This window comes from Hemiscyllium ocellatum, chromosome 22 (assembly GCF_020745735.1).
Source record: "Hemiscyllium ocellatum isolate sHemOce1 chromosome 22, sHemOce1.pat.X.cur, whole genome shotgun sequence".
NCBI classification, from domain to species: domain Eukaryota; kingdom Metazoa; phylum Chordata; class Chondrichthyes; order Orectolobiformes; family Hemiscylliidae; genus Hemiscyllium; species Hemiscyllium ocellatum.
The window spans coordinates 54066514-54092167 of NC_083422.1; the positions used below are offsets into that span (position 1 = coordinate 54066514).

The 25654-nt window shown below is 41.0% G+C and overlaps 1 protein-coding gene across 1 annotated transcript in view; it reads right to left on the reverse strand.

Annotated features, from left to right (window-relative positions):
* Positions 1 to 25654, reverse strand: part of LOC132826363 (ectonucleoside triphosphate diphosphohydrolase 4-like) — a 74626-nt gene that overhangs the window by 43276 nt on the left and 5696 nt on the right. Inside the window, exons 3-4 of the mRNA XM_060842238.1 lie at positions 25290 to 25469; positions 5379 to 5584 (exon numbers count right to left, since the gene is read on the reverse strand). Of these exons, the coding sequence (XP_060698221.1) occupies positions 5379 to 5584; positions 25290 to 25469 (386 nt within the window). The remainder of the gene's footprint in view (positions 1 to 5378; positions 5585 to 25289; positions 25470 to 25654) is intronic.

The following is a 25654-nucleotide window of genomic DNA, read 5'->3' on the forward strand; positions in this document are numbered from 1 at the left end:
CAGAAACGTCAGTCTGTACCTCGGACTACAGAATCCCCTAACACGTACCCCGTCGTTGCATTAGAGCCAGTCTCAATACCAGAAACTTGGCTGTTCGTGTTATGTTCCCCTGAGAATCCATCACCCTCTACATTTTCCAAAACAGCATACCTGTTTGAAATGGGTATATCCACAAAAGACTCCTGCCCTAAGTGTCAACATCTCTCTCCCTTCCTGGAGTTAACCCACCTATGTGACTGTATCTGAGACTTTCCCCCTTCCTATAACTGCTATCCATCACATACTGTTGTTGTTGCAAATTCCTCATCACTTCTATCTGTCTCTCCAACCGATTCACTTGATCTGATAAGATTTGCATCCAACAGCATTTATAGCAGTAACCCTTAAATGCTCTTTAAACTCCCACATCTGACAAGAAGTACATATCACTGCAAAGGCCATTTTTGCTCCTTCACAATCTATAGACCCAGCAAATAACACCGTTTTATTCCTCTACAAACACTGCCCCTGGTTAAATTAATAGCTATGGCTTATATTTTAAGTTTAATCAAGAGACTTATCTCTAAAAATATCTAATTAGGAAAGAATCCACTATACTCACTACTGTCCTTTCTCTTGGACAGACTTATAACAACAATTAACTTATCTGATTCTGTGCTGTGAACTTCGCCCAACAGTTCCTCCAAGATTAGTTGTGAATTTCACTGTTTGTTAATATTCCCAGATGCACTCCGATGTCCAGTGATACCCAAATTCAAACAGCAAAGGCAGTAACTGTGCAGGTTCTCTCTCTCTCCTGCACTGTCCTCACCATGTGCTTCCTTTGTCTGCTCTTCTCCCTTTTAAAACTGCTGTTGTTTTGACTTTTTTTTCCCCAAAGTTCCAAAGTAATGCAACAGCGTATAATTGCTGCTCCTGGAATTCAAGGAAATCACCTCCAACACCTAAAATACCTCAAAAAAAAGGAGCAGCAGCTCTTACAGCCAGAAATTTTTCCCGTCTTCCATCTTGGATTGCTAGCAAGGGAAAGTATGGGCTTTATCTCAGGGCATGGTTAGGAACATGGGACTGGGATATCATAGTAATTACGGAAACATGGCTCAGGGATTGGCAGGGCTGGCAGCTTAATATTCCAGGATACAAATGCGACAGGAAGGATAGAAAGGGAGGCAAGAGAGGAGGGGGAGTGGCATTTTTGATAAGGGATAGCTGTGCTGAGGGAGGATATTCCTGGAAATACATCCAGGGAAGTTATTTGGGTGGAAATGAGAAATAAAAAAGGGATAATCACCTTATTGGGATTGTATTATAGACCCCCAATAGTCAGAGGGAAATTGAGAAACAAACTTGTAAGGAGATCTCAGCTATCTGTAAGAATAATAGGGTAGTTATGGTAGGGGATTTTAACTTTCCAAACATAGACTGGGACTGCCATAGTGTTAAAGGTTTAGATGGAGAGGAATTTTTTAAGTGTGTACAGGACAATTTTCTGATTCAGTATGTGGATGTACCTACTAGAGAAGGTGCAAAATTTGACCTACTCTTGGGAAATAAGGCAGGGCGGGTGACTGAGGTGTCAGTGGGGGAACACTTTGGGGCCAGCGACCATAATTCTATTAGTTTTAAAATAGTGAAGGAAAAGGATAGATCAGATCTAAAAGTTGAAGTCCTAAATTGGAGAAAGGCCAATTTTGACGGTATTAGGCAAGAACTTTCGAAAGCTGATTGGAGGCAGATGTTTGCAGGTAAAGGGATGGCTGGAAAATGGGAAGCCTTCAGAAATGAGCTAACAAGAATCCAGAGAAAGTATATTCCTGTCAGGGTGAAAGGGAAGGCTGGTAGGTTTAGGGAATGCTGGATGACTAAAGAAATTGAGGGTTTGGTTAAGAAAAAGAAGGAGCATATGTCAGGTATAGACAGGATAGATCGAGTGAATCCTTAGAAGAATATAAAGGCAGTAGGAGTATACTGAAGAGAGAAATCAGTAGAGCAAAATGGGGACATGAGATAGCTTTGGCAAATAGAACTAAGGAGAATCCAAAGGGTTTTTACAAATATATTAAGGACAAAAAGAGTAACTAGGGAGAGAATAGGGCCCAAAGATCAGCAAGACGGTCTTTATGTGGAGCCACAGAAAATGGGGGACATACTAAATGAATATTTTGCATCAGTATTTACTGTGGAAAAGGATATTGAAGATATAGACGGTGACATCTTGCAAAATGTTCAGATTACAGAGGAGGAAGTGCTGGATGTCTTCAAAAGGTTAAAAATGGATAAATCCCCAGGTGTACCCGAGAACTCGGTGGGAAGCGAGAAAAGTGATTGCTAGGCCTCTTGCTGAGATATTTGTATCATCGATAGTCACAGGTGAGATGCCGGATGACTGGAGGTTGGCAAACGTGGTGCCATTGTTTAAGGGCGGTAAAGACAAGCCAGGGGACTACAGACCAGTGAGCCTGACCTCAGTGGTGGGCAAGTTGTTGGAGGGAATCCTGAGGGACAGGATGTATACGTATTTGGAAAGGCAAGGACTGATTCGGGATAGTCAACATGGCTTTGTGCATGGGAAATCATGTCTCACAAACTTGATTGAGTTTTTTGAAGAAGTAACAAAGAAGATTAATGAGGGCAGAGCAGTAGTTGTGATCTATCTGGATTTCAGTAAGGCGTTCGACAAGGTTCCCCATGGGAGACTGATTAGCAAGGTTAGATCTCATGGAATACAGGGAGAACTAGTCATTTGGATACAGAACTGGCTCAAAAATAGAAGACAGAGGGTGGTGGTGGAGGAGGGTTGTTTTTCAGACTGGAGGCCTGTGACCAGTGGAGTGCCACAAGGATCGGTGCTGGGGCCTCTACTTTTTGTCATTTACATAAATGATTTGGATGCGAGCATAAGAGGTACAGTTAGTAAATTTGCAGATGACACCAAAATTGGAGGTGTAGTGGACAGCGAAGAGGGTTACCTCAGATTACAACAGGATCTGGACCAGATGGGCCAATGGGCTGAGAAGTGGCAGATGGAGTTTAATTCAGATAAATGCGAGGTGCAGCATTTTGGGAAAGCAAATCTTAGCAGGACTTATACACTTAATGGTAAGGTCCCTAGGGAGTGTTGCTGAACAAAGAAACCTTGGAGTGCAGGTTCATTGCTCCTTGAAAGTGGAGTCGCAGGTAGATAGGATAGTGAAGGCGCCATTTGGTATGCTTTCCTTTATTGGTCAGAGTATTGAGTACAGGAGTTGGGAGGTCATGTTGCGGCTGTACAGGACATTGGTTAGGCCACTGTTGGAATATTGCGTGCAATTCTGTTGGAAAGATGTTGTGAAACTTGAAAGGGTTCAGAAAAGATTTACAAGGATGTTGCTAGTGTTGGAGGATCTGAGCTACAGGGAGAGGCTGAACAGGCTGGGGCTGTTTTCTCTGGAGCGTCGGAGGCTGAGGAGTGACCTTATAGAGGTTTACAAAATTATGAGGGGCATGGATGGGATAAATAGACAAAGTTTTCCCTGGGGTGGGGGAGTCCAGAACTAGAGGGCATAAGTTTAGGGTGAGAGGGGAAAGATATAAAAGAGACTCAAGGGGCAACTTTTTCACGCAGAGGGTGGTACGTGTATGGAATGAGCTGCCAGAGAATGTGGTGGAGGCTGGTACAATTACAACATTTAAGAGGCATTTGGATGGGTAAATGAATAGGAAGGGTTTGGAGGGATATAGGTCGGGTGCTGGCAGGTGGGACCAGGTTGGGTTGGGAGATCTGGTCAGAATGGACGGGTTGGACTGAAAGGTCTGTTTCCATGCTGTACATCTCTATGTCTCTAGCAAGGTAGACAAGGCACAGATTCAGCTTTGCTGCAGTCCATGGAGAGGGGCCAAAAGATTTCTAATCAGGAATAAAATGCTGTGCCAATATTTCAACATCCGCTAACTCAGCGCTGGCTCCTAGAGTCAGCCCCACGGGGATCTCCCCCTCACAGTCAGCCCCACGGGGATCTCCCCCTCACAGTCAGCCCCATGGGGATCTCCCCCTCACAGGCAGCCCCACGGGGATCTCCCCCTCACAGGCAGCCCCACGGGGATCTCCCCCTCACAGGCAGCCCCACGGGGATCTTGCCCTCACGGTGACCTAGATTTCAGCCTAAAGGACACAATTTCAGTTTGCAGATGACATTAAGCTCGAAAGCAAAGAGGTTATGTTAAACATCTAAAGGACATAACAAGTTGGACAATGGGTTGAAAAGTGACAGATGAGTTTTAATGCAGAAAAAAAGAGAAGTAATTCACTTTTGTAGGAAGAAAATGAAGAAAATATAAAATAAAGAGAGACAATTTTCAAGTGTGTGCAGGAACAGTCAGGACTGGATGTGTATATACACAAAACATTGAAGGTGGCAGGACAGGTTGAGAGAGCTGCTATTAAGTATATAGCATTCTAAGTTTTAGAATACAGACATAAGGGACAGAAACAATAAGTTATCATGAACTGATGCAAAATACATATTCAGCCTCAAATAGAATAGTACATGCAGTTCTGGACACCACACTTTAGGAAAGATATCAATCCATTAAAACAAGTGGAGAGAAAATTCACGAGACTGGTTCCTGGGACGTGAAAGTTCAGTTATGAGATTACACTGGAGCAGCTGGGACTATTCCTGTCAGCCAAGCGGATATCTTCTCGAGGCATGCAAAATATTGAGGAGACTGGGAGAAACCATTCCCACTGGGGCTTGGCAAAAGTAGCAAAAGCATCAGGAGGTAAAACCTTCCCGTGCAGTGAACAGTTAGGACTTGGAATGCCCTCCTTCAGAGTGTGGTGAAGGGAGTTTCAAACCTGGCTTTCACAAAGGAATTGCATCATCGTGTGAACGAGAATAAATTCCAGACTTAGCCAAAGGCAGCTGAGTATCTATGAGGTAAATGTCAATATTTTGGTTTCTGATTCAACACTCTTCGCAAATTGCTGCCCTCTGCTGGCCATACTGAACAATAAGTTAAGTGTGACATCTTGGTCTCTTTCAACTTAATACTTCAATTTACTTTTCCAGCCCGTTTGAAAGACAGGACCTCTGAGAAACAAGTGATCCCTGGGAGCATCTACAGGGATGACGTGTCCCAAGATTTTGGCATGAGATTTAAACACAAGCTCTTATTAGGTACACAAACCGAAGCAAGCTGGTGCATGGAATGTGATAAGAGGAACGTTGGAAGCTCCTGCTGTCACAAAACGCTGGGGGGATATCAATAAATTCTTAGCTGCTCAGAGAAATTCTGTTTGATTCTGAAACGAATGCTGTGGCACACAGGCTATGCTTGATCCTTGAAACCAGCACAGCCTCCTCTGGTTTTGTGGGATACACATACACTGTAGTTACCTGGTTTGATTTTCTTAACCACTGGCTTCCTATTTTTGTCCTTCATCTGCTTGATATCGAGCAGGTCATGAGGGTTCCCATTGTGCTGTGGCCAAAAATAGACAAATACCCTGGATCCACTACTTCCACAGTCTACCACCACTCCATAGTTGAGGTCCACATCATCGGTGTCTGTAGCTTCCATATCTTCAATTCTGGCCATATACCTGTAAGAAAAGAGATAACTTTTTTGGAGAAACAAAACTAACTGGAATCTGAACAAGAGTCATGTCGGATTCGAAATGTTAATCCTGTTGGTCTCTCCACAGATGCTGCTAGACCCGCTCATTTTCGCCAGCACTTTTTTTTTGCTTTTATTCACAACTTCTCCAATCTACGTTCAGAATTACACTATTAGTTCAACATGTCTAGTGGCAAAGTCTGATATCTAGATATGTACATAGGATTCCACATTATTTATCAGTCATGGAAAAGCAAATAGGGAGATGGTGGTTGTATGGTAAAGGCCTTCTCTCCCAGCTTTCTGATCTACTTGCCCCACATTATCCCCACTCAATCCCACCACTGTCTAAAGATTCATATCGCTTAAAAAAACATAGGATTAATTTGAATGTCATTATAATTGAAATTAAACATTGCGAAAGAAACATTTTATTGGTAGTTTTCATCTGCACCCATCAGAATGTTTCAGAAGATTGCCACTTCAAAGAGAAAAATGTTTATATTATCTTGAATAATAATATTAAAATGTTGGCGTTCCCCTTTACTCGGTACACTCGCAAAGCGTCCTGACCAGATAAAATGTATCTTTTTGCAGTCATACTCAAATTCTGTGCTGCTAAACAACAAATTGAACTAATTAGCGGAAATAAAGCAATCAAGATGAAATGCTCACTGACAGTCGAAGCGAGAGGGGAAAGGAGCAGCTGCTAGTTTCCTGCAACCTTGAAAAGGGAGGGCCAATACTTCAGGAGATGACCTGGTAGAAGTTTCAAAATGGCATAACTGAAAATAAAACAGGCATTTCAGAGTAATCACCAGAGTAAAGAGCAGGGTCAAGAGGCATTAGCAGGACTGGACTAGAATCATCGTGTAAGTACTGAATGCTTGAAATAAGAAATGTTATGCAGAGCTGTTGGGCAACTTGTGAACAGCTCTTTCAAAGAGCTGACACAGGCACAAAGGGCCGAATGGCCATCTTGTGTGTGGTGAGAATTTACAATTCAATATGACGAGCTAAATAAACAACCAGTGAAGCTTGGCTGTTGATAGCTGTTATTTTACAATAGATTCCAGACCAGATTGGTCTGTATCAGTATAAAACACCACAACATGAGACTTCCAGTATAAAAGGTACTTGTCTCATCTTCAGTCAGTCTCTGTTTAATAGAGTTAGTTAGACATATGCACAGTAACATCAGTAAGCACAGACTAAAAGCCTGTGATATCATAATTGTCTTTGTGGTACATATTGCACAGGCTTGTATGTTTAAAAAAAACACAATGTGGTCAATCACAGGTTGCTAGAAGCTGACAGTATCAGCACCCAGCTAGTGCTAAACTATCACAGTTTCCTGAAGCAAAGGCAGCCACAATCAGAATTGTGCAGATGTACTTCTGTGTTGTTTTCGTTACGACATTGGATTTGGAGCACTCCAGCCCAATTCTACATTATTAGGGCCTGCTCCACCTCCTGTGGCAACAAAGCAGTGGACCATCTTCAACTTTAGCTCAAGTCAACTTCCTTTAAAAGTAGTTAGATAACACCAGACTCTCACCCGTGTATCAACAGGAATGATTAAATCAAAACTGGATGCTTGATCACAACTGGGCCAGGTTTTGATTAATAGCGAGAAATCATTCTAATTGCCAGCTCCACTCACATGGTGGATCCCAGAAGAAAGTGCACACTGCTGACTAAGGGCAGGCTGCAATGCAGCCAGTGGTAAAATACCTGACAATGTGCACTACACAGGCTAACATATAAACAGTACTAAGAGGTGAGAGGTGTCAGAGGCTGTAGATGATATTTTTAAGAAATATAGAGTGAAATTAGGGATTTGCTGTTGGTGTGTGTACATCAGAATGCAAAAATTAAAAATTGGCAGGTTAATGAACAAAATGGTGAGGGTTTAGAGTGCTTACAAAATGTCTGGCACTGCAAGTACAGATCCTCTTGAGGCATTTGTGCATTTTGGCACATAAACTTTGATAAAGCAGTAAGTAATAGGAGTCCTTATTGAAGCTCCCATCATGATAACAGCATCTAAAGGGCTTGTATTAACTAGAAGAAAATTGATATTGAATACTGCTTGTAGCATAATAAGTTTAAACCTCCAAAGATTGCCAGCTTTCACATTAGTAAGTGGTGTCAAAAGATGACTAGTCATCCCCAGTCCCCACCAAAGAACTAAATTGCTGCATTACCTGTATTAAATTTCAACCAAAGACAATCTTGCTCTTCCAAGTTGTTGGTTCAACGCCATGTCAATTAGTATCTGCTGTCGACAGACTGCAAAATGAGTGGGAATTGCTTCCGATTGCTCCCTCTAGATCATTAGAAATCGAGTGTGTGTTCACTGGTAACACTGTTTATGCCCAATGTAATTTGTTTCTGTAAGCAAAAAATTTCACTTTCCTGTTGCTGCATAAGAAATTCTATCCTCCTTGGTCATAAGATGTTGTGCAGTGTTGAAGTAAATCACATTAAGTGCACGGAGATTGACCTTATCTGCAAATTTTCCTTCAATTTGGCTAAATTATACCACATGAGAACTGAAGGACAGCCTCACTACAAAGTGCGTAGCTCATCATAGAATACTTAAGGAGCAAAGTACTCTTAAGTATGGCGTGCATTAGCAAGCAATGAGCAATAATCAATTCAATTGATCATTTGGCTTCCGGATTCAAATTGTTGAAGGAGTAATATGGAATTAAATAAGACTATCCTGGCAACATTGTAAAATCTCTTCAAAAATGCAGAAACTGGTAGGTTAATCTGTAATGTTTGTTTCTTAATTCGATAAAAAATGTTAAGTTGCAAATATAATTTGTTGATTTCTCCCCCAACTCAATCCTTTCACGTCCTACCCAAATTCAAAATTTTAAAAATTTGATTTATTGTAATCACATGTACCTAAATACAGTGAAGATTTTTGTTTTTTGAGAAGCACAGGCAGATCTAGCAAATAAGGACCTACAGATCATAGGGTGCATAGACAGAGCAAGGCACACAGGTTACAACTGCTCGACTCTACTCTCTTGCTCTATTCTGCAGTAAGGAAGTTTGAGTTACCTCTTAGTCTTCAACCTAATCCCAACTTAATGGCGGCCAAACCCAGTCTCAATTTCTCTCTCACTTGTCACAACCTCTGTATATTTCGTACTTCATGGCAGGTGTAAATTACTGGTATTTCAGAATTTGTTGGCCATCCCTAATTGCTCTTGAATCAAGTCGCTGAGGGCAGTTCAGAGTCAACCACATTGCTATAAGTCTGGAGTCACATAGGCCAGACCAGGTGAGATTGGCAGATTTCCTTCCCTAACCAATATTAGCGAACCAGATGGGTTTTCACTATAATCGAAAATGGTTTTATGGTCATCAATACAGAGACTAGCTTTCAATTCTTGACTTATTCATTGAATTCAAATTCCACTCACTGCCATGGTTGGATTTGAAATCATGGTCTCAGAACATTCCTGAAGAAGGGCTTATGCCTGAAATGTCGAGTCTCCTGTTCCTTTGATGCTGCCTGACCTGCTGCGTTTTTCCAGCAACACATTTTTAAGCTCTGATCTCCAGCATCTGCAATCCTCACATTCTCCCAGAACATTACCCTCAGGTACTGGATTATTCATCAAGTCACATTAAAACTTGAAGTAGTTTTCACCATCATCAGCCTGAATACCAATTAAAATAATCAAACATCTCACCTTAAAAATCTATCCATTACATTTGGTTTGAAGTTTTATTCTGGTTACAGACAGTGAGCATGGGGATGTTTGTTTCCCATGACAGTACAATCAATACCTCACAGACATATGAGTGTATATGAGCAAGGTCAGCAACAATGACAAATGAAAATTAAATAGCGATCACATTCAGAAGCAGAAAGTTAGCAACTTACAAAGATGAGTACAAGTAATGGTACTTCTCAGAAGTGTATACTTAGCTTTAAGACAATTTCTTTTAATCTAAGAGAAGTCAACGAAAAAGATTTTAAAATTAATTGTGGTGATTACAATTAATACCTCAGTCATAATATTTCATGTCAAGGCAATAAAAGCAGCTGAAGATTTAGTAAAAGTCTATTTTAAAATAATTGCTGCACAACTGCAGAGCTGAAAGCAAAGCAAAGTCAATCCCTCTGCAAAAGCACTGGCAAAGGTCACAATTTCAATTCTAAACAAACACACTTAGGGCCCACTGCCAGTGGACACAGCACAGAGCTAACAGCCTTTGGAAATGAGCAGAAGCCTTCCCCAAATTAACTGCATTGCCACCTCCAACTCCACTGTGAGCTATGGACCGAGTAGCAGAGATAAACCCTGTTCGCATTGCAAGGCATCTTTCAACCAACAGGCCCATTCCACTGGCTGGGAAAGTAACATGAACCACCAGATAACCAGGCAGTGAAATACCTCTGTAGCTCATTTTGTTCTTGTCTTCTATCAGCTATTGTATCTTACAGAACTTGTCATTGGTACAGAGAGACATGATTTTTCAAATATTTTATTTGTTACTTAATTTTTTCAAACAAAACCCTATTGAACTCTCAGTGAGAATGAAATGAGATGTCACTCTTCAACAGCTTCCCAAAATGGAGGACTCCATGCAGTTTGAAAAGCATGCTGTTTTGTGTGGATACAATTGTGCAGGCCTTGCAGTCCTAGGTTTGTTACCTCAAGTCATGCAGGAGGGAGCTGATCTCAAACACGACAGAGATGGGAATGCTCCAGGACAAAGAAGAATTGGGTGAGAAAGAAAGTCATAAATGTGGGCCGATATTAATTCAGCAAATGACCCATCACAGTTCATTCTGGGCTGCTTCATCTCAAGCATGATCAATGCATGTTGGGTCATTGATGTGGAAATGCGTTAAAGAAAGTGGGGCATTTGCAGAGAGGGGAATCAAAAAACTTATAATAGTGAACTGAAGGATAAAAGAAAAAACAAGAGTTTTTTTTTAAACCACAACAGCACAACATCAATCATTACTGGAATCGTATGTCCTGCACTTGAGATGTAATAGGTACTTCCCTGCACTCGTACCCTGGGCACAGGACTGCCTTCAATAGGAGGAAGCCGTTCCCATCAAAGCACAGCAAGAAGGTCACTGTCAGATGGAGCAATAAATTGGGTCTTTACATAAACTGTCACAACTGGGAAAGAAAATGTACAACATAGTACAATGTGTGCCAGTGGGTGTAGATTACACCAGGAAACATTCCTTGGGACAAAAATTTAATATATCTAAAAATAGGCTATCATTTTGCAAGAGCAGGGGGCCTAATAATAGTTGTTCCTTAATCTTGCAAAGCATCTTTGTGCTTACTTCTCAACCATCAGGAAAATCTTAAAAGAATGCAGTACAATGCATTGAAGTGGTCAGAGGTGACTTCCCTCTTACCAAGGGGGTAAAAAAAGAGAAATGCTTTTAAACCAAGCTTATAATGGTCAGACTGGTGCAACTCGATCATATCGTTTAAGCTCTCCATCAAAATATTTAAGTGCTTACAGGGGATCTCCAGTTTACTTACAAACGCACGTCCTTGGGAACATGTTCACATACAGGGGTACACGTACATTCTTTTAAAGATCCGGGTATGAATAACTTCTTGTACTTACAAACAGATATTTTAGATTGTCCTGAATAGTGTTCCAACTCACAAGTCATTCGCGAATGGTCTCAAGAATAAAAGCCATTTGCAACGCAGAGGCTGCTTTTATGTTTAAGATATAATACAGATTGTTTCACATTAACCCAGTGAATCAAAGTTGAATTACAAACTTACTTTTCAAAGCAATGTATTTTCCCATGGGAAATAAAGTGAAGGTGCATTTTACCCCACAAACCTGAGAGATTCTAAAGAGGCTTGACAGAGTAGACCATGAGGGTATCCTTTCTATGGCTGGGAAAATCGAAAACATGGACGTGCAGTCTCAAGATAAGAGATTTGATCATTTAGGATGGATCAGAAAAGATTTCTTCATTCAAAGGTTAATCAATGTTACGAATCATCAACTCCAGAGGATCATCAACTCCAGAGGATCATCAACTCCAGAGGATCATCAACTCCAGAGGATCATCAACTCCAGAGGATCATCAACTCCAGAGGATCATCAACTCCAGAGGATCATCAACTCCAGAGGATCATCAACTCCAGAGGATTCTGGTTGATCAACCTTGAGTATATCCAAAACTGGGATTGATAGTTTTCTTGATCATCAAGGGAATCGAGAGATTTGGCAGGGAGGAAGGAAAATGGATTAGAGGTATACAAAGGAATCTCGATTATCCGAAGGGCATGGGTGGGCAGTATTTCGTTCGGTTAATCGAATTCCGGATAACATAGTTTTGCTGAGCATCAGAACCTTGCGATCTTGCCAGATAATTCGATAGTCGGAGAGTCGAAGCCTGATAACAGGTTCCTCTCCACATGATTGCACTGACCAGCTGTGCAATTTCAGGAGGGTTTGCATGCAAGTGTCTTGCAAATTCTGTATTCCTTTCACAAAAGCTGGATTAGTGCAAAGCTATTAAAATTATGCAGCAAAATTTTAAATCAATTAAAGCCTGTAATAAACAACATTACTAACAAGCAAACAGCTTTTAAAAAACCCAAACTGCTTTAATCCTTTCTCAAAACAGAATCATATAGATGGCTGTGATACTATAAATATGTCTTTTACTTGAAAAAAACCCTCAAAAAACTGCAGGTGCTGAATATCTGAAGCAAAAACAGAATTTACTGGAGAAATTCAACAGATCTGGCAGCACCTAAGGAGAGAAAACAGATTTAACATTTCGGATCTGACAACCCTCCTTCACAAGACTGATCGGACCTGAAACGGTAACTCTGCTTTCTCTCCACAGATGCTGACAAGACCTGCAGGTTTCTCCAGCCATTTGTGTTTTTGAGTCTTTTTACTGGCTTGGTCAAAACTGTGGAAGGCTCTACCCTACACCTCAGCAAGAGTACCTTCACCACACAGACTGCAGTGGCTCAGATAAAGCACAACTTTCTTATGAGGGGGTGAGTTAGTGTCAAAAGCTAGGTTTGTCAGTGATCCCTATGTCTCAAGAAATAAAGAACTTACATTTCAGCATCCCTTCTTGAATGAAGGTGCAAAGTTTTATTCTCATGCTGCGTTCTTGCTCACTGCCTCTGTTATTCTGTGTCAACAGAAGTAGAGACCAAGGATCCCTTAGGAGTTCAGATAGAAAACTTTTGCTTGTCAGCTGCACGTTTCACTGTGACCCAAGGATTGACTACTCCTGAGGAACTGTACTGCACCAACACAGTTAACAACTTCAAGAGAAGAGGAAAGGGGAGAAACACTGTTCAGCAAAACAGTGATCAAATATTCTGCAACATGGTTAGCTTGAAGTGTAATAATTGTTTGGCAGCCATTTTGCATGTCAAGATCCCACAAATAGTAAGGAGATAAATGAAACATTCAATCTAAAACACAAGAACAAGTAGGCTGGAGTCTGGTATGGAGTCTGATGCTGTCAATAGCACCTCTGACAATGCAGCATCTCCTCAGTGCTGCATCAGGCTATCAACCTAGATCAGATAATTGGTAAGAGCAAGATCAAGGTCATGTGGTCAACTAGGTCTGTCAATACTCACTGTTTAGAACATAGAACATCGAACAATACAGTGCAGAACAGGTCCTTCAGCCCTCGATGTTGCGCCGACCTGTGAACTATTCTCAGCTTGTCCCCCTACATTATTCCATCATCATCCATATGCTTATCTAAGGATTGTTTAAATCTCCCTATTGTGGCTGAGTTGACTACATTAGCAGGCAGGGCATTCCACGCACTTACCACTCTCTGCGTAAAGAACCTGCCTCTGACATCTGTCTTAAATCTATCACCCCTCAATTTGTAGTTATGCCCCCTCGGACAAGCTGACGTCATCAACCTAGGAAAGAGACTTTCACTGTCTACCCTATCTAATCCTCTGATCATTTTGTATGTGTCTGTCAAATCCCCTCTTAGCCACCTTCTTTCCAATGAGAACAGACCCAAGTCTCTCAGCCTTTCCTCCTAAGACCTTCTCTCCAGACCAGGCAACATCCTGGTAAATCTCCTCTGCACCTTTTTCCAATGCTTCCACATCCTTCCCGAAATACAGGGACCAGAACTGTACACAATATTCCAAGTGTGCCTGCACTAACACACCATATGCCTTCTTAACAGCACTGTCCACCTGGGTAGCAACTTTCAGGGATCTATGTACATGTCCAAGATCCCTCTGCCCATCCACACTCCCAAGAATCTTTCCATTGACCCAGTACTCTGCCTTCCTGTTATTCTCCCCAAAGTGCATCACCTCACATTTAGCTGCATTGAACTCCATTTGCCACCTCTCAGCCCAATTCTGCAGTTTATCCAAGTCACCCCACAACTTGTAGCATTCTTCCAAACTGTCCACTACTCCACCAACTTTAGTGTCGTCTTCAAATTTACTCATCCATCCACCTATGCCTGCGTCTAAGTCATTTATAAAAATGACAAACAGCAATGGTCCCAAAACAGATCCTTATGGCACACCACTATGTAACCGGACTCCAGGCTGAATCTTTTCCATCAACGACCATTCACTGCCTTCTTTCAGAAAGCCAGTTTCTAATCCAAACTGCTAAATCACCCTCAATTCCATGCCTCTGCAATTTCTCCAACAGCCTACCATGTGGAACCTTATTAAAGACTTTACTGACTCCATGTATACCATGTCAACTGCCCTACCCTCATCTACATGCTTGGCCACCTTCTCAAAAAGCTCAATGAGGTTTGTGAGACACAACCTGTTCCTGACGAAACCATGTTGGCTATCTGAAATCAAATTGTTGCTTGCTAGATGATTATAAATCTTATCTCTTATAATCCTTTCCAAAGCCTTCCCTATAACAGCAGTCAGGCTCACTGGTCTAAGTCATCTGAGTCATCTCTATTGGTAGGAGTTTAGATATATGAATGAAAAACAGACACCAGGGTAAGATGCATTATCTTCCTGGTTATGCAGAGTTTTAATTAACACAAACCTTGGTCTTTAGGAAACATCCCTATGCAAAATTTCTAATAAAAACCATTTGGATTCATTTGAAATAAAAATATCACTTCAGGAATGTCTCTCAATTCTTCCTTATATGGAACAGACCACCTGTGAGAAATATCCTAATTAGCTAGATAGGTGAACTGGCTGGCCTCCTTTGCGCTCTATTTTTAAACTAAATTATCAATTAGAGAGATTTTATTTTGGTTTACTCCTTTTCAAGGTTAAAGTTAGTCATATTTTCCAGTCAGTGCAAGGCTGACTTGTTAACTGCAGAAGAGATATTGGTGACCTTGAGCTAACTTACCCTCTCCCTGCCCTCTCAATTAATGGCCCAAAACATGTGCAGTGCCAGCACAATACAGCACATCATCTCAAGCCTTCAGTATTTTTCATGAGAAGCAGAGTTATACAGTATTTTCAGCAATGCAACTGATCAGTCAGTTCAACTGGTTGGTCCAAGCTAGTGTTCAGGGTCCAGAAGGGTCTCCTGCCAGACCTATCTATCTAACCACACAACACAGCCTTCTGTTCCTTTCTCCCTCACTTGAGGAGAGGCAAAATCAGAGAGTTCAGAATTACAGCAAGGAAGCCATTCAGCCCACTGTATCAGCACTGGCTCTCTGAATGAGTAATTAATCTAAATTCCTGCCTACTCCCTATTGTCCAGCACATTTTCTTTTTAGATAATAAGCTAATGCCCTCCTGAATGCAGTGATCGAATCTCGCTCTACCACACTCACAGGAGGCATTCCATAAGTTAACCGTGGGCTGTGAGAAAAGGTTTTCCCATGTGTCCATTATTTATTTCCTCAATTACCTTATATTTGTATCTTCTCATTCTCACAAACTGGAGATAATTTTTCATTAGATCTATGCTTTATAGTATTTGAACAAGTAGAACAAAGGTGCTGTCATTTTGTTTAGGAAGTTTAGGGACAGAATGGAATTAATTTCGTTCATATTTGGAGTAGGTCTTTACTCCAATTGTGCCATAATGGCCCCAGAAAAAAAGAATGGTCCTCCTCAATTTGAAGTCACTATCAATTTTGACCCTCTCCAACATACCACTAATTATACAGCATTTCCTCCCCAGTGTGAAGGTTGAGAGTTGAAATCTTACCCAAGAACTCAATCTAGGTTGACACTCTAGTGCAGCAATAAGGATGTTCTACATTATCATACTTCAAAATAAGTCTTGTCAGCCATTCAAATTAATTTTAAATCTCAATGGGAAAACTGCTTATTTACAGATTCCAGTTTATTCATCAGTTTAGATCTCTGGACCTCTCCTGAGTCACTCGTGCTGCAGGCAGTCCAATCGGGTTTCTCTGGAATAGAACTGGCCACAGTAAAGCATAATCACTCACTGAATTAATTCACCCTGTTTCAAGTTGGCACTCATGCAAGGGTTATGAGCCCTGACTACATCCTAGCTATTCTACTCAGGACTCCACAACTTGGCACCATCCCTTAGCCAAGCTGTTCCAGTACAGCTACAACACTAGCGTTTACCTGATTGTGGAAAATTGCTCAGCTATGTCCTGTACACAAAAACAAGATAAATCCACTCCAGCCAATTAGTACCTTATTAAATCGCTTGATCAGTGAAGTGATGGTCATCAATAATGCAGACAGGTAGCACCAGCAATAACCAGCACACAAACAAACATTCTGTTGGGTTTCGTTAAGACCACTCAACTCCTGACCCCTTTACAGCCTTGGTACAAACACAGCCAAAGGAGTTGAATTCCAGGGGTCTGGGGAGAGTGCTTGCCCATGACTTGGAGGCCACATTTGACCAAGCCTGAGCAAAACTAGGGTCAATGTGAATCCAGGAGGAAGGGCACTCTTGGCTGGTCAGAGCCATAACCAACACAAAAGAAGATGGCTGAGGTTGTTGAAGGTCAGTTATCGCAACTCCAGAACATCTCTGCCTCCCCTCCAGGAGAAAAAGGAATGAAGACCGATGATTGCACAATCTAACCATTGCACTCAACGTCATTACTATCGTTAAATCCTCCTTATTCTGGGGATCAACATCCTAGGCATTACCATTGACCAGAAATTCAACTGAACTAGCCATACAAATACTGTAGCTACTGCTGGGTCAAAGGGTAGGAGTCCTGCAATGAATAGTTCATTTCCCGACTCCCAAAAGCCTGTCCACGTGAGTGTGATGGAATACTCGCCACTTGCCTGTATGAATGCAGCTCCAGCAAACTCAAGCTCACCCAGGACAAAGCAACCCACTTGACTGATGCCACATCCACAAGCATTCACACCCTCCAATGACAAAACTTAGTCACAGTAGTGTATACGATCTGTAAGATGCACTGTAAAAATTCACCAAGGTTTCTTAGACATCACATTCCAACCCACTACCACTTCCATCTGGAGGACAACATATAATAGAACTCCACCATGTACAACTTCCCTTCCAAGCCATTCACCAACCTGCCTTGGAAATATCTTGCTATGCCTTTAGTGTTATTGGGTCAAAATCCTGGAACTCATTCTCTAACAGCATTGTGGGTCTACCAACAGCTTATGGACTGCAGCAGTTGAAGGTGCAACTCGTCTCTATCTTCTCAATGGCAATAAGGGACAGGCAACAAATGCTGGCTCAGGGAGCAAAGCCTATATCCCATAAATGACTAAAACCAAACTCAGATATAGCTACAGCCTATCCTTCATCTGAAAATACAACTGAATTGCACGAGCAAACTACTAAATGGCAAATCATGTCTGATTTGTGCAATTCAATTGTTATCCAAAAATCAGGTCAGGTGAATTGGCCAATTTGAATTGCCCGTAGTGTTAGGCGAAGGGCTAAATGTAGAGGAGTGGGTCTGGATGGGTTGCTCTTCGGAGGGTCGGTGTGGACTTGTTGGCTGAAGGGCCTGTTTCTACATTGTAAGTAATCTAAATCTAAATTTAAGTAATCTAATCTAATCATCTAAATCTAAATCTTCTCTATCTTCATTGATATTATCAGACCAGCTCAATAGTCCCAGGGTCTTCAGACTTTATTTCAGAGTTCAGGGACCTGTGAATTTCAGGCAAATTGGTTCTGATTGCAGGTACAAGACCATGGAGCTGTTACAAACATCCTGCCTACAGTGAAACACCAAGTGACAGTGTGAACATAAAAACAGATATTTCTGCAAATACATATCAGGTCAGCCCAGTGTTGGAGAGAGTAGAAAGAGTTTCATATTTCAGAAAGACAACTTTCCTCAGAACTGCAAGATCCTGAGTTTCTGATAAAGGCTAAAAGAAAGTGGAGGAGACAGAAGAAATACATCTGCAAGAAAGGTGGATATGAGCAGTTAAGTTTAATGCGCTGAAAATAAGTTTTTGGAAAAAGAACGAAAACAAGGTGGGCATTATACGATGCTCAGTGGGGGCATAAAATAAATTAAGGATTCACTAAATTTTAGATAGGCCTTTTTCTGTGCTGTACCTCCTTCGGGTCAACTAACCAATTCCTCACTTAAAATGAATTGTCTCCACCCAATAGTTTTTCATTGTACACTTGCCTAGCTTCCATTATCCACATCTGTCCCATTCACTTCAATCACTACTCTTCTGGTTTAAAAGCTTTTTTCTGAATTCCTGATTGGAATTCTTGGTGACCATCTTACAGTCACCTCTAGTTGGGCGCTTCTCCACAACAGGAAGCAATCTCTTTGTATCCACACTATCAAAACCAATCATAATTTTCAAGGGTTCTAGAGTCTGTTCATCCTTTCTTGTTATTTATATCCACGTATTTCTGGTATAATTCTGGTATAATTGAACAGCTAACTATATAAACCAGAAGGATCATAGGTTTGACTTTAAGGTCCATAACATAAGCTGATTGCAACAGGAATGGGGGAGTAATAGATCCAATAATTGGCTTCTAGATGGCTCAGATAGAGAGGACAGGGATCCATAGGGCAACTTTTTCACATCGAGGGTGGTGAATGTATGCAGTGAGCTGCCAGAGGAAGTGGTGAAGGCTGGTACAATTACAACATTTAAAAGGCATCTGCATGGGTATATGAATAAGGAGGGTTTAAAAGGGTATGGGTTTGGTGCTGGCAGATGGGACTAGATTACTTTAGGACATCTGGTCAGCATGGACAAGTTGGACCAAAGGTTCTGTGTACATCTCTACGACTGTAATTGGCTTCCCATTCTGAAATTCCATCCGATGTATATGAATTCACACACGTACAGATATTGAACATGACCTCTACTTGAAAAGTCTCTCAATCCCCAATTCACATTTGAGATGAATTAGCAAAAATTAAGCTATGCCTCAAAAGAAATCAACATCTCATGAAGCAAATTGGAAGATGAAGCATATGGAAAGAAGGGGCTGAAGGTAACTTTAAAATATTAATCAGAAGCATTTTTAAAACAATAATCATATTACCAATGACAAAATAGCACAAACGATTATCAACAGCTCTGGACCGGGATCTTCCACACATCAGTGGAAGCATCATGTTTATTTTGGCCCCACAACAGAAGGAATAGTACATACATCAATTGTACAAAGTTGATGGATTGCTTCGAGCTCACCAGATTCTGGGAAATATTACATGAAGAAGGAATAACACCAGGTGGTTTTGATAGAAATCACTGATTGAATACTTTTTGGTTGGTCCTTGTGGTGAATAATAAATAGATTCAATGGAGTTCCTGCAGATTGGGAAGTTAAGACGGGAATAGAAAGGCTAACAATCACTACATAGCTTGGCAGGAGCTTGTGTCTGAACTGCAGATAGAGCAGGATAGTTACAAATCTTATATGACAGGTTATGGGCAAAGATTGAGTTATGACTGTGACGTTTAACCCCTAGTATTCAATGCAATTCTACCCTGTTCACCTGCAAAACATAAGATTCAAATTCATTCAACTTCCAACTGAAATGATTCTTATGACACTTTGTGTGAACTCTTTTTATTATAAATGCTTCGATCCACATTATTCATAGCAAATTGATCATCTATAGTCAATCTTAGAGCACAATTCAACCATAAGATTTTTACAATTGTCCAAATGCTTTCTGAAATTTATTTCATTCACAATTTTTTCCTCAGAAACTGAAATTTCCACCATCCAAAACAAAGGCTAAACCAAAGTAAATTTAGTTATTTTAAAATGTTATACTTATCCAATAAGTTGTCCTTTGTCTCTTAATGCTTTCTTTAAAATTAGTACTTAGACCATAGCCTTTCCTAAACTCCAGGGGCTGATATTTTGTCCTTGTTAGTGGCACTGAGACTATGTGCATATGCAGCTTACCACTTTTCTCAAACTGCATTTGTATCATTTAATTAGCTGCACTCATCATTTTTTCCGCTGTTACCTAACAAGTTCTATTAAAATCTTTTTCAAAATATCAGAAGTTTAACTGAGATATTTTTAAGAGTGATTCAGGAGTAAACAGGTGAGGGACAAAGTCTTTTCTCATATTACGTTATCATAATTTTCAAATTAAAGAGGCAGTTAATTTCCTCAATTAGGTGACAAATAAGGTCAGAGAATTAAATGTAGAGGTGATAGAATGAGGGAGAGACATACAGAAGAAACAAAGAGAAAGGCTCTTTCTTTCCTAATTCTAAATTCTATAGAAGTTGAATTCTGAAAGCAAATAAAGCATTGGAGGAAAACAGAATATGGGGCAAAGGGACGTAAGTGAAAAATTCAGGTTGAGGAGGCCTCTGATCTCTTACTGTTTGAAATTTGGGACACCAAGGTAGACACAGAGTTACGGATATCATACAGGATAACTGAGTACACACAACAGTTCAAAAAATGAAGCAGTTGAACAGTGACAGAAATGGTTAGAAAGAGAAAGAGCACAATGGAAGAAAGCACAATTAACAAGGGTTTCAGGAGATGCAAAGATTACAGCCAGCAGCTGTTCATTGTTATTACGCCTCTGAACAGACAGCAGCTTCTGGAGTCCAGACATGCAGAGTTAAATGTGGATGTTCAGAAGTTGTTGTCAGTAACTCTATATTTCTCCAGAGGATATAATGTTGACTTTCAGTCTGCAATCAATAAAAAAACTGAAGAGAACTTGTCTTGTTCAATTGACTTGATCCATTTCACAGTTTAAAAAAATTGAAAACGTTGCACCTTGTTAAATGAGTTTGAACAGTTTAAGCAGCAAAGCTCATAATTACTGCTGACACATCTCACTGGCTCTGGAAATTTAAGTTAACATTTCTGGAACATCAAATGATTCCATTATGAGAAAACAGTTCTTGTATTTAATGTTTTTACATGCTCATGACATTTCAACTTCTACTGTAATCCCAATTGCATCTGCAAAATTGTTTATTCTGTTCTGTAACACTTAGTTAAGTGAAGTTTAATCCATGCATTTTATAGTCGGATTTGTTTTCTGTTGACATATTTGTCTCTGGTTGCTTAAAGTCAGTTGCAAGCAGCATCAATTTGCCACCGACTGTGAAAGTTCTGGTCATAAACTTGACTTGCTGTAACTACACTCTCTGAATAGCAATCCTTGCCCATTACTATTGGCAAAAATCCCTCATCATCCCAGTATTAAATGGCGTATGCTTATTCCGAGATTATCCACTTTGGTTCTCAACTCACCTGCTACCGATAACACCCTATCTACACTGAACTTGTCACAACCTATAAGAATTTTATAAGTTTGTAATATTGACTTATAGAAAGGAATTTGCTACCTAACTGTGCCATTCTATTTTATATTACTCATCAAAAAGCTCAAAAACTACATTAGCTGAACATAACTTCCCTTAGTTAACCCACATTTGACTCTATGACTTTCTTGTTTATATAGAAGTTGTTCTAGAAGACTTCCTGAAATTGTGTCTAGAAGTTTCCAGATCATTGAAATTAAGCTGTCTGATCTCAAGATGTTTGGCTTATCCTTTAAACCTTTTCTTTTGAACAAGGCATAATGTTTGCAATTCTCCAGTCCTCAGCCACCACCCCTAATTGTAAGGGAGGAATGTTCAATGCCTGTGCACGTCCCATAATCACTTCCCTCAGTGGATTCATCTCATCAGTACAGCACATCAGCTCAGCCTTGGAAGGGAAGGAAAGTTAAACCTTTCTTTCCAAAGCAAAGCCGATCTACTGTACTAGCAGAAAGTGAATACTGCCGATGCTGGAGATCAGAGTCGAGAGTGCGGTGCTTGAAAAGCACAGCAAGTCAGGCAGCATCCAAGAAGCAGGAGAATCAACGTTTCGGGCATAATTCCTTCATCAGGAATGCGGCTTGTGGGTCGTGGCTGAGAGATAAATGGGAGGGGGACGGGTTGGAGGAGGTGGCTGGGAAAGCGGTAGGTTTCTCCTGTCTCCCCAGTGGAGAGGAGACCACAGTAGGTGACATTGGTAAAGGCACAGGTGACTTTCTGACGGGGATACAGGATGCCTTCTTGCAGATCATTTCAGAGAACACCTCTGGGACACACGCACTTCAACTCCCCCTCCCACTCCGCCAAGGACAAGCAGGTCCTGGGCCTCCTCCACTGCCAAACAGTTACCTCTATGCCTGGAGGAGGAATGCCTCATATTCCGCCTTGGGATCTTGCAACCACACGGGATTGATTGGATTTCAACAGCTTCCTCATTTCTCCATCCCCCACATTATCCCAGTTCCAAGCCTCCAACTTGGCACCGCCCTCCGGACCAGTCCATCACTGCCCCCTCTGACCCATCACCTTCTCTCTCACCTTCATCCACCTCTCACTTTCCTAGCTACCTCCCCCAAACCCCACCCCACCCCCTCCCATTCATCTCTCAGCCTCAAATCACAATGCTCATTCCTGATGAAGGGGTTATGCCCGAAACGTCGATTATCCTGCTCCTCAGAAGCTGCCTAACCTGCTATGCTTTTCCAGCACCACACTCTCAACTCTGATCTGCTGTACTGATGAGATGAATCCATTAAGGGAAGTGCACACACATCTAACATTCTTCCTTACAATTAGGAATGGTGCCTGAGGACTGGAGAATTGCAAACATTATGCCCTTGCCCAAAAGAAAAGCTGTAAGGATAAGCCAAACATCTTGAGACCAGACAGCTTAATGTCAGTGATCTGGAATCTTCTAGAACAACTTCTGTAAAAACAATTAATAGTCATAGAATCAAAAGTGGGTTAACTAAGGGAAGTTATGTTCACCTAATGTAGTAGAGCTTTTTGTTGAGTAAAAAAAAGAGGGTTGATCAAAGCAATGTTGTAGATGAGGTATTCAGGAACTTCTAGGAGACATTTAATACACATCATAGAATAGACTTGTGGGCAAAGTTGGAGATAGTGGAGTAAAAGGGACAGTAGCAACATGGAAACAAAATTAGTGAGTGATTGGGAATAAGATAATGCTTAACTGATGATCTTCAATCTAGAGGAAGATTTGAGGTGGAGTTCCCCATGGATCACCACTGGGACCCTTGCCTTCTCAGATATATATTAATTATTTGGAACTTCAGATATAGGGCACAATTTCAAAATCTGTGGAAAATTCAAAACTTGGAAACATTGCAAACTAATTGGAGGATAGTGCAGAACTTCAAAAGGACAAGGTGGGGGAGTGAATTTCCATAGTCTTATAGACCATAGGACTGCTCTTTCCTGAGAGAGCGACAACTGTTGGTGATTTAACCTGAGGACTATTATACCTCAGGTGAGGGGAGAGGATGAGAAGGTGAGAATGGACAGGTAGATGGCCGATGACGTTCAATGTGTAGAAATATTTGGTGATTTATTTTGGTCGGAAAAAAGTAAAGAGACAGAATAAATTAAAAGATACAGCTCTAAATTGGATGCAGCCATAGAGACACCTAGATGTAAACCTATGTGAGTAATTCAAGGTGACGGGAAAGGTTGACACAGCAATTAATAAAACATATATTATCTGAGGCTATATTAAAAAAAAGACAAAAAGAGCAAGGAGGTTATACGGTATTTGTATAAAACATTAATTCATCCTCAGTTGGGATATTCTAGCTAGTTTTAGATTCTACACTTCCAGAAGAATGAGATTGCATTGGAGAGATTGCATGAGATTTACGAAAATGGTTCCAGAGATAAGGAATTTCAGTTATGAAAAGGAACTGGAGAAGCTGGGACTTTTCGCCTTGGAGAGTAGAAGGCTGCACAGAAGACATGATTTTGTAAACTTCAATCAAGAGAGGTTTGAATGGAGTAAAAAGAGGAAATCAACTAACCATGATCACATGGAATGACAGAGGATCGAAGGAGGGCTATATTTTACTCTTATGTTCCAATGCTCTGATGTTCTAATAGCTCCTAGAAATGATGTAGAGCTGCTGATGATGCACTGGGGTGGACAAAGTTAAAAATCACATGAACACCAGGTTGTAGTCCAACAGGTTTACTTGGAAGTGCAGGCTTTTGGAGCACTGCTCCTTCATCAGGTGGCTCATGGAGTAGGATCATTGGACACAGAATTTATCGCAAAAGATCATAGTGTCATAGTCTGATGCAATGCATTTAGCAAACCTAGACTGCTGCTTCTGGAAAGGACAACCTCACTGCAACAAACACAAACGCTACAAATACTAAATCCTGAGGCAGGTATCTTAAGTGCAAAGTCCCAGTGGAGTTAACAACAAGCAAAGAACAACAACAGACTCCTCTTCCTAGATGTCACAGTGGAATGAACAGCCAATCGAGAACTGCAGACCAGCATCTACAACGAAGTCTCACACACACACACACTCAACTGCAGGAGCAATCATCCCAACACCCACAAACTCGGCTTATGACATTATTTAAACAGGCTACAACGCACTGTTGCACCTTGGAACAACCACCAGAAGAAAAATACTTATACAGCATATTCAAGAAGTACAGGTACCCAATAAACACACTCCGCTGATTCTTAAACAACAAACCTAAACGAGACGACACAACATGCCCAGAGACTCTAGCCACATTGCTACACTTCAAAGACATCTCAGATGACTGCCAGACTACTCTGACCTCTTGACGTCATGGTAGCCCACAAACCTACCAACATACTGAAGCAGCTACTGAGGAACCTAAATGACCCTGTACCAACAACCCACAAATCAAATGTAATTTACAAAATATCCGCAAAGACTGTAACAGCCCACCAGACAGGGAGGCAGAAACTAGTCACCATGATACACGAGCACCAACTAGCCAACAAAAGACATGACCAGCTATCACTAGTATCCTTACACACAGACTAAGAACACCACCACTTTGACTGGGACAACACATCCATCCATCCTGGGACAAGCTAAACAGAGACACTTGGGAATTCCTGGAGGCATGGCATTCAAACTGGAACTCCATCAATGAACACGTCGATTTGGACCCCACTTACCAACCTCTTGGAAGAAGAGGTTTTTCAGAGAACAAACCTACCAGCACAGCAAGCAAACTTACAACCTGAACAAGCAATGAGTTAGTACACATAAACATTATATTGTCAACTGTTTTAACAGAACCATTTGCAAATCGGCTAAAGCCTCCACTAAATCAATATGGATAATGGAGGGTCAAATAGTGTTAAATGTTCACCTGCTGTTGTCAACTGTAATTTCGAGTCTTAGGAAAAATTCTACTTACTTTTCCAGCTCTTTGTCCCTGAATGGTGACCTCCAATGCTGATACTCCATAAAAATCAGAAAGAACAGTAGACAGAAAGTGAAGAAGACACCTGCAAACACGATTTTCTGTCGTGCTGTGGTATTTCTGAGGGATAGACTGAAGTGCCACGATGCAGGAAACAAACAAGATAAATTAACTCTGCAGGAAAAGTAGAAGGTAACATTTTAAAACTTTGAAGATAAAAAAAGGCAATTTCACATATCACGACATGTTTCACAGCCTCAGAACTTTGGAATCGATTAAGGTTGAAAGGCACCCTGGTTGTCAAGTACGGCGCATTAACACACTGGTGTCGAGTGTGTGGTGCTGGAAAAGCACAGCAT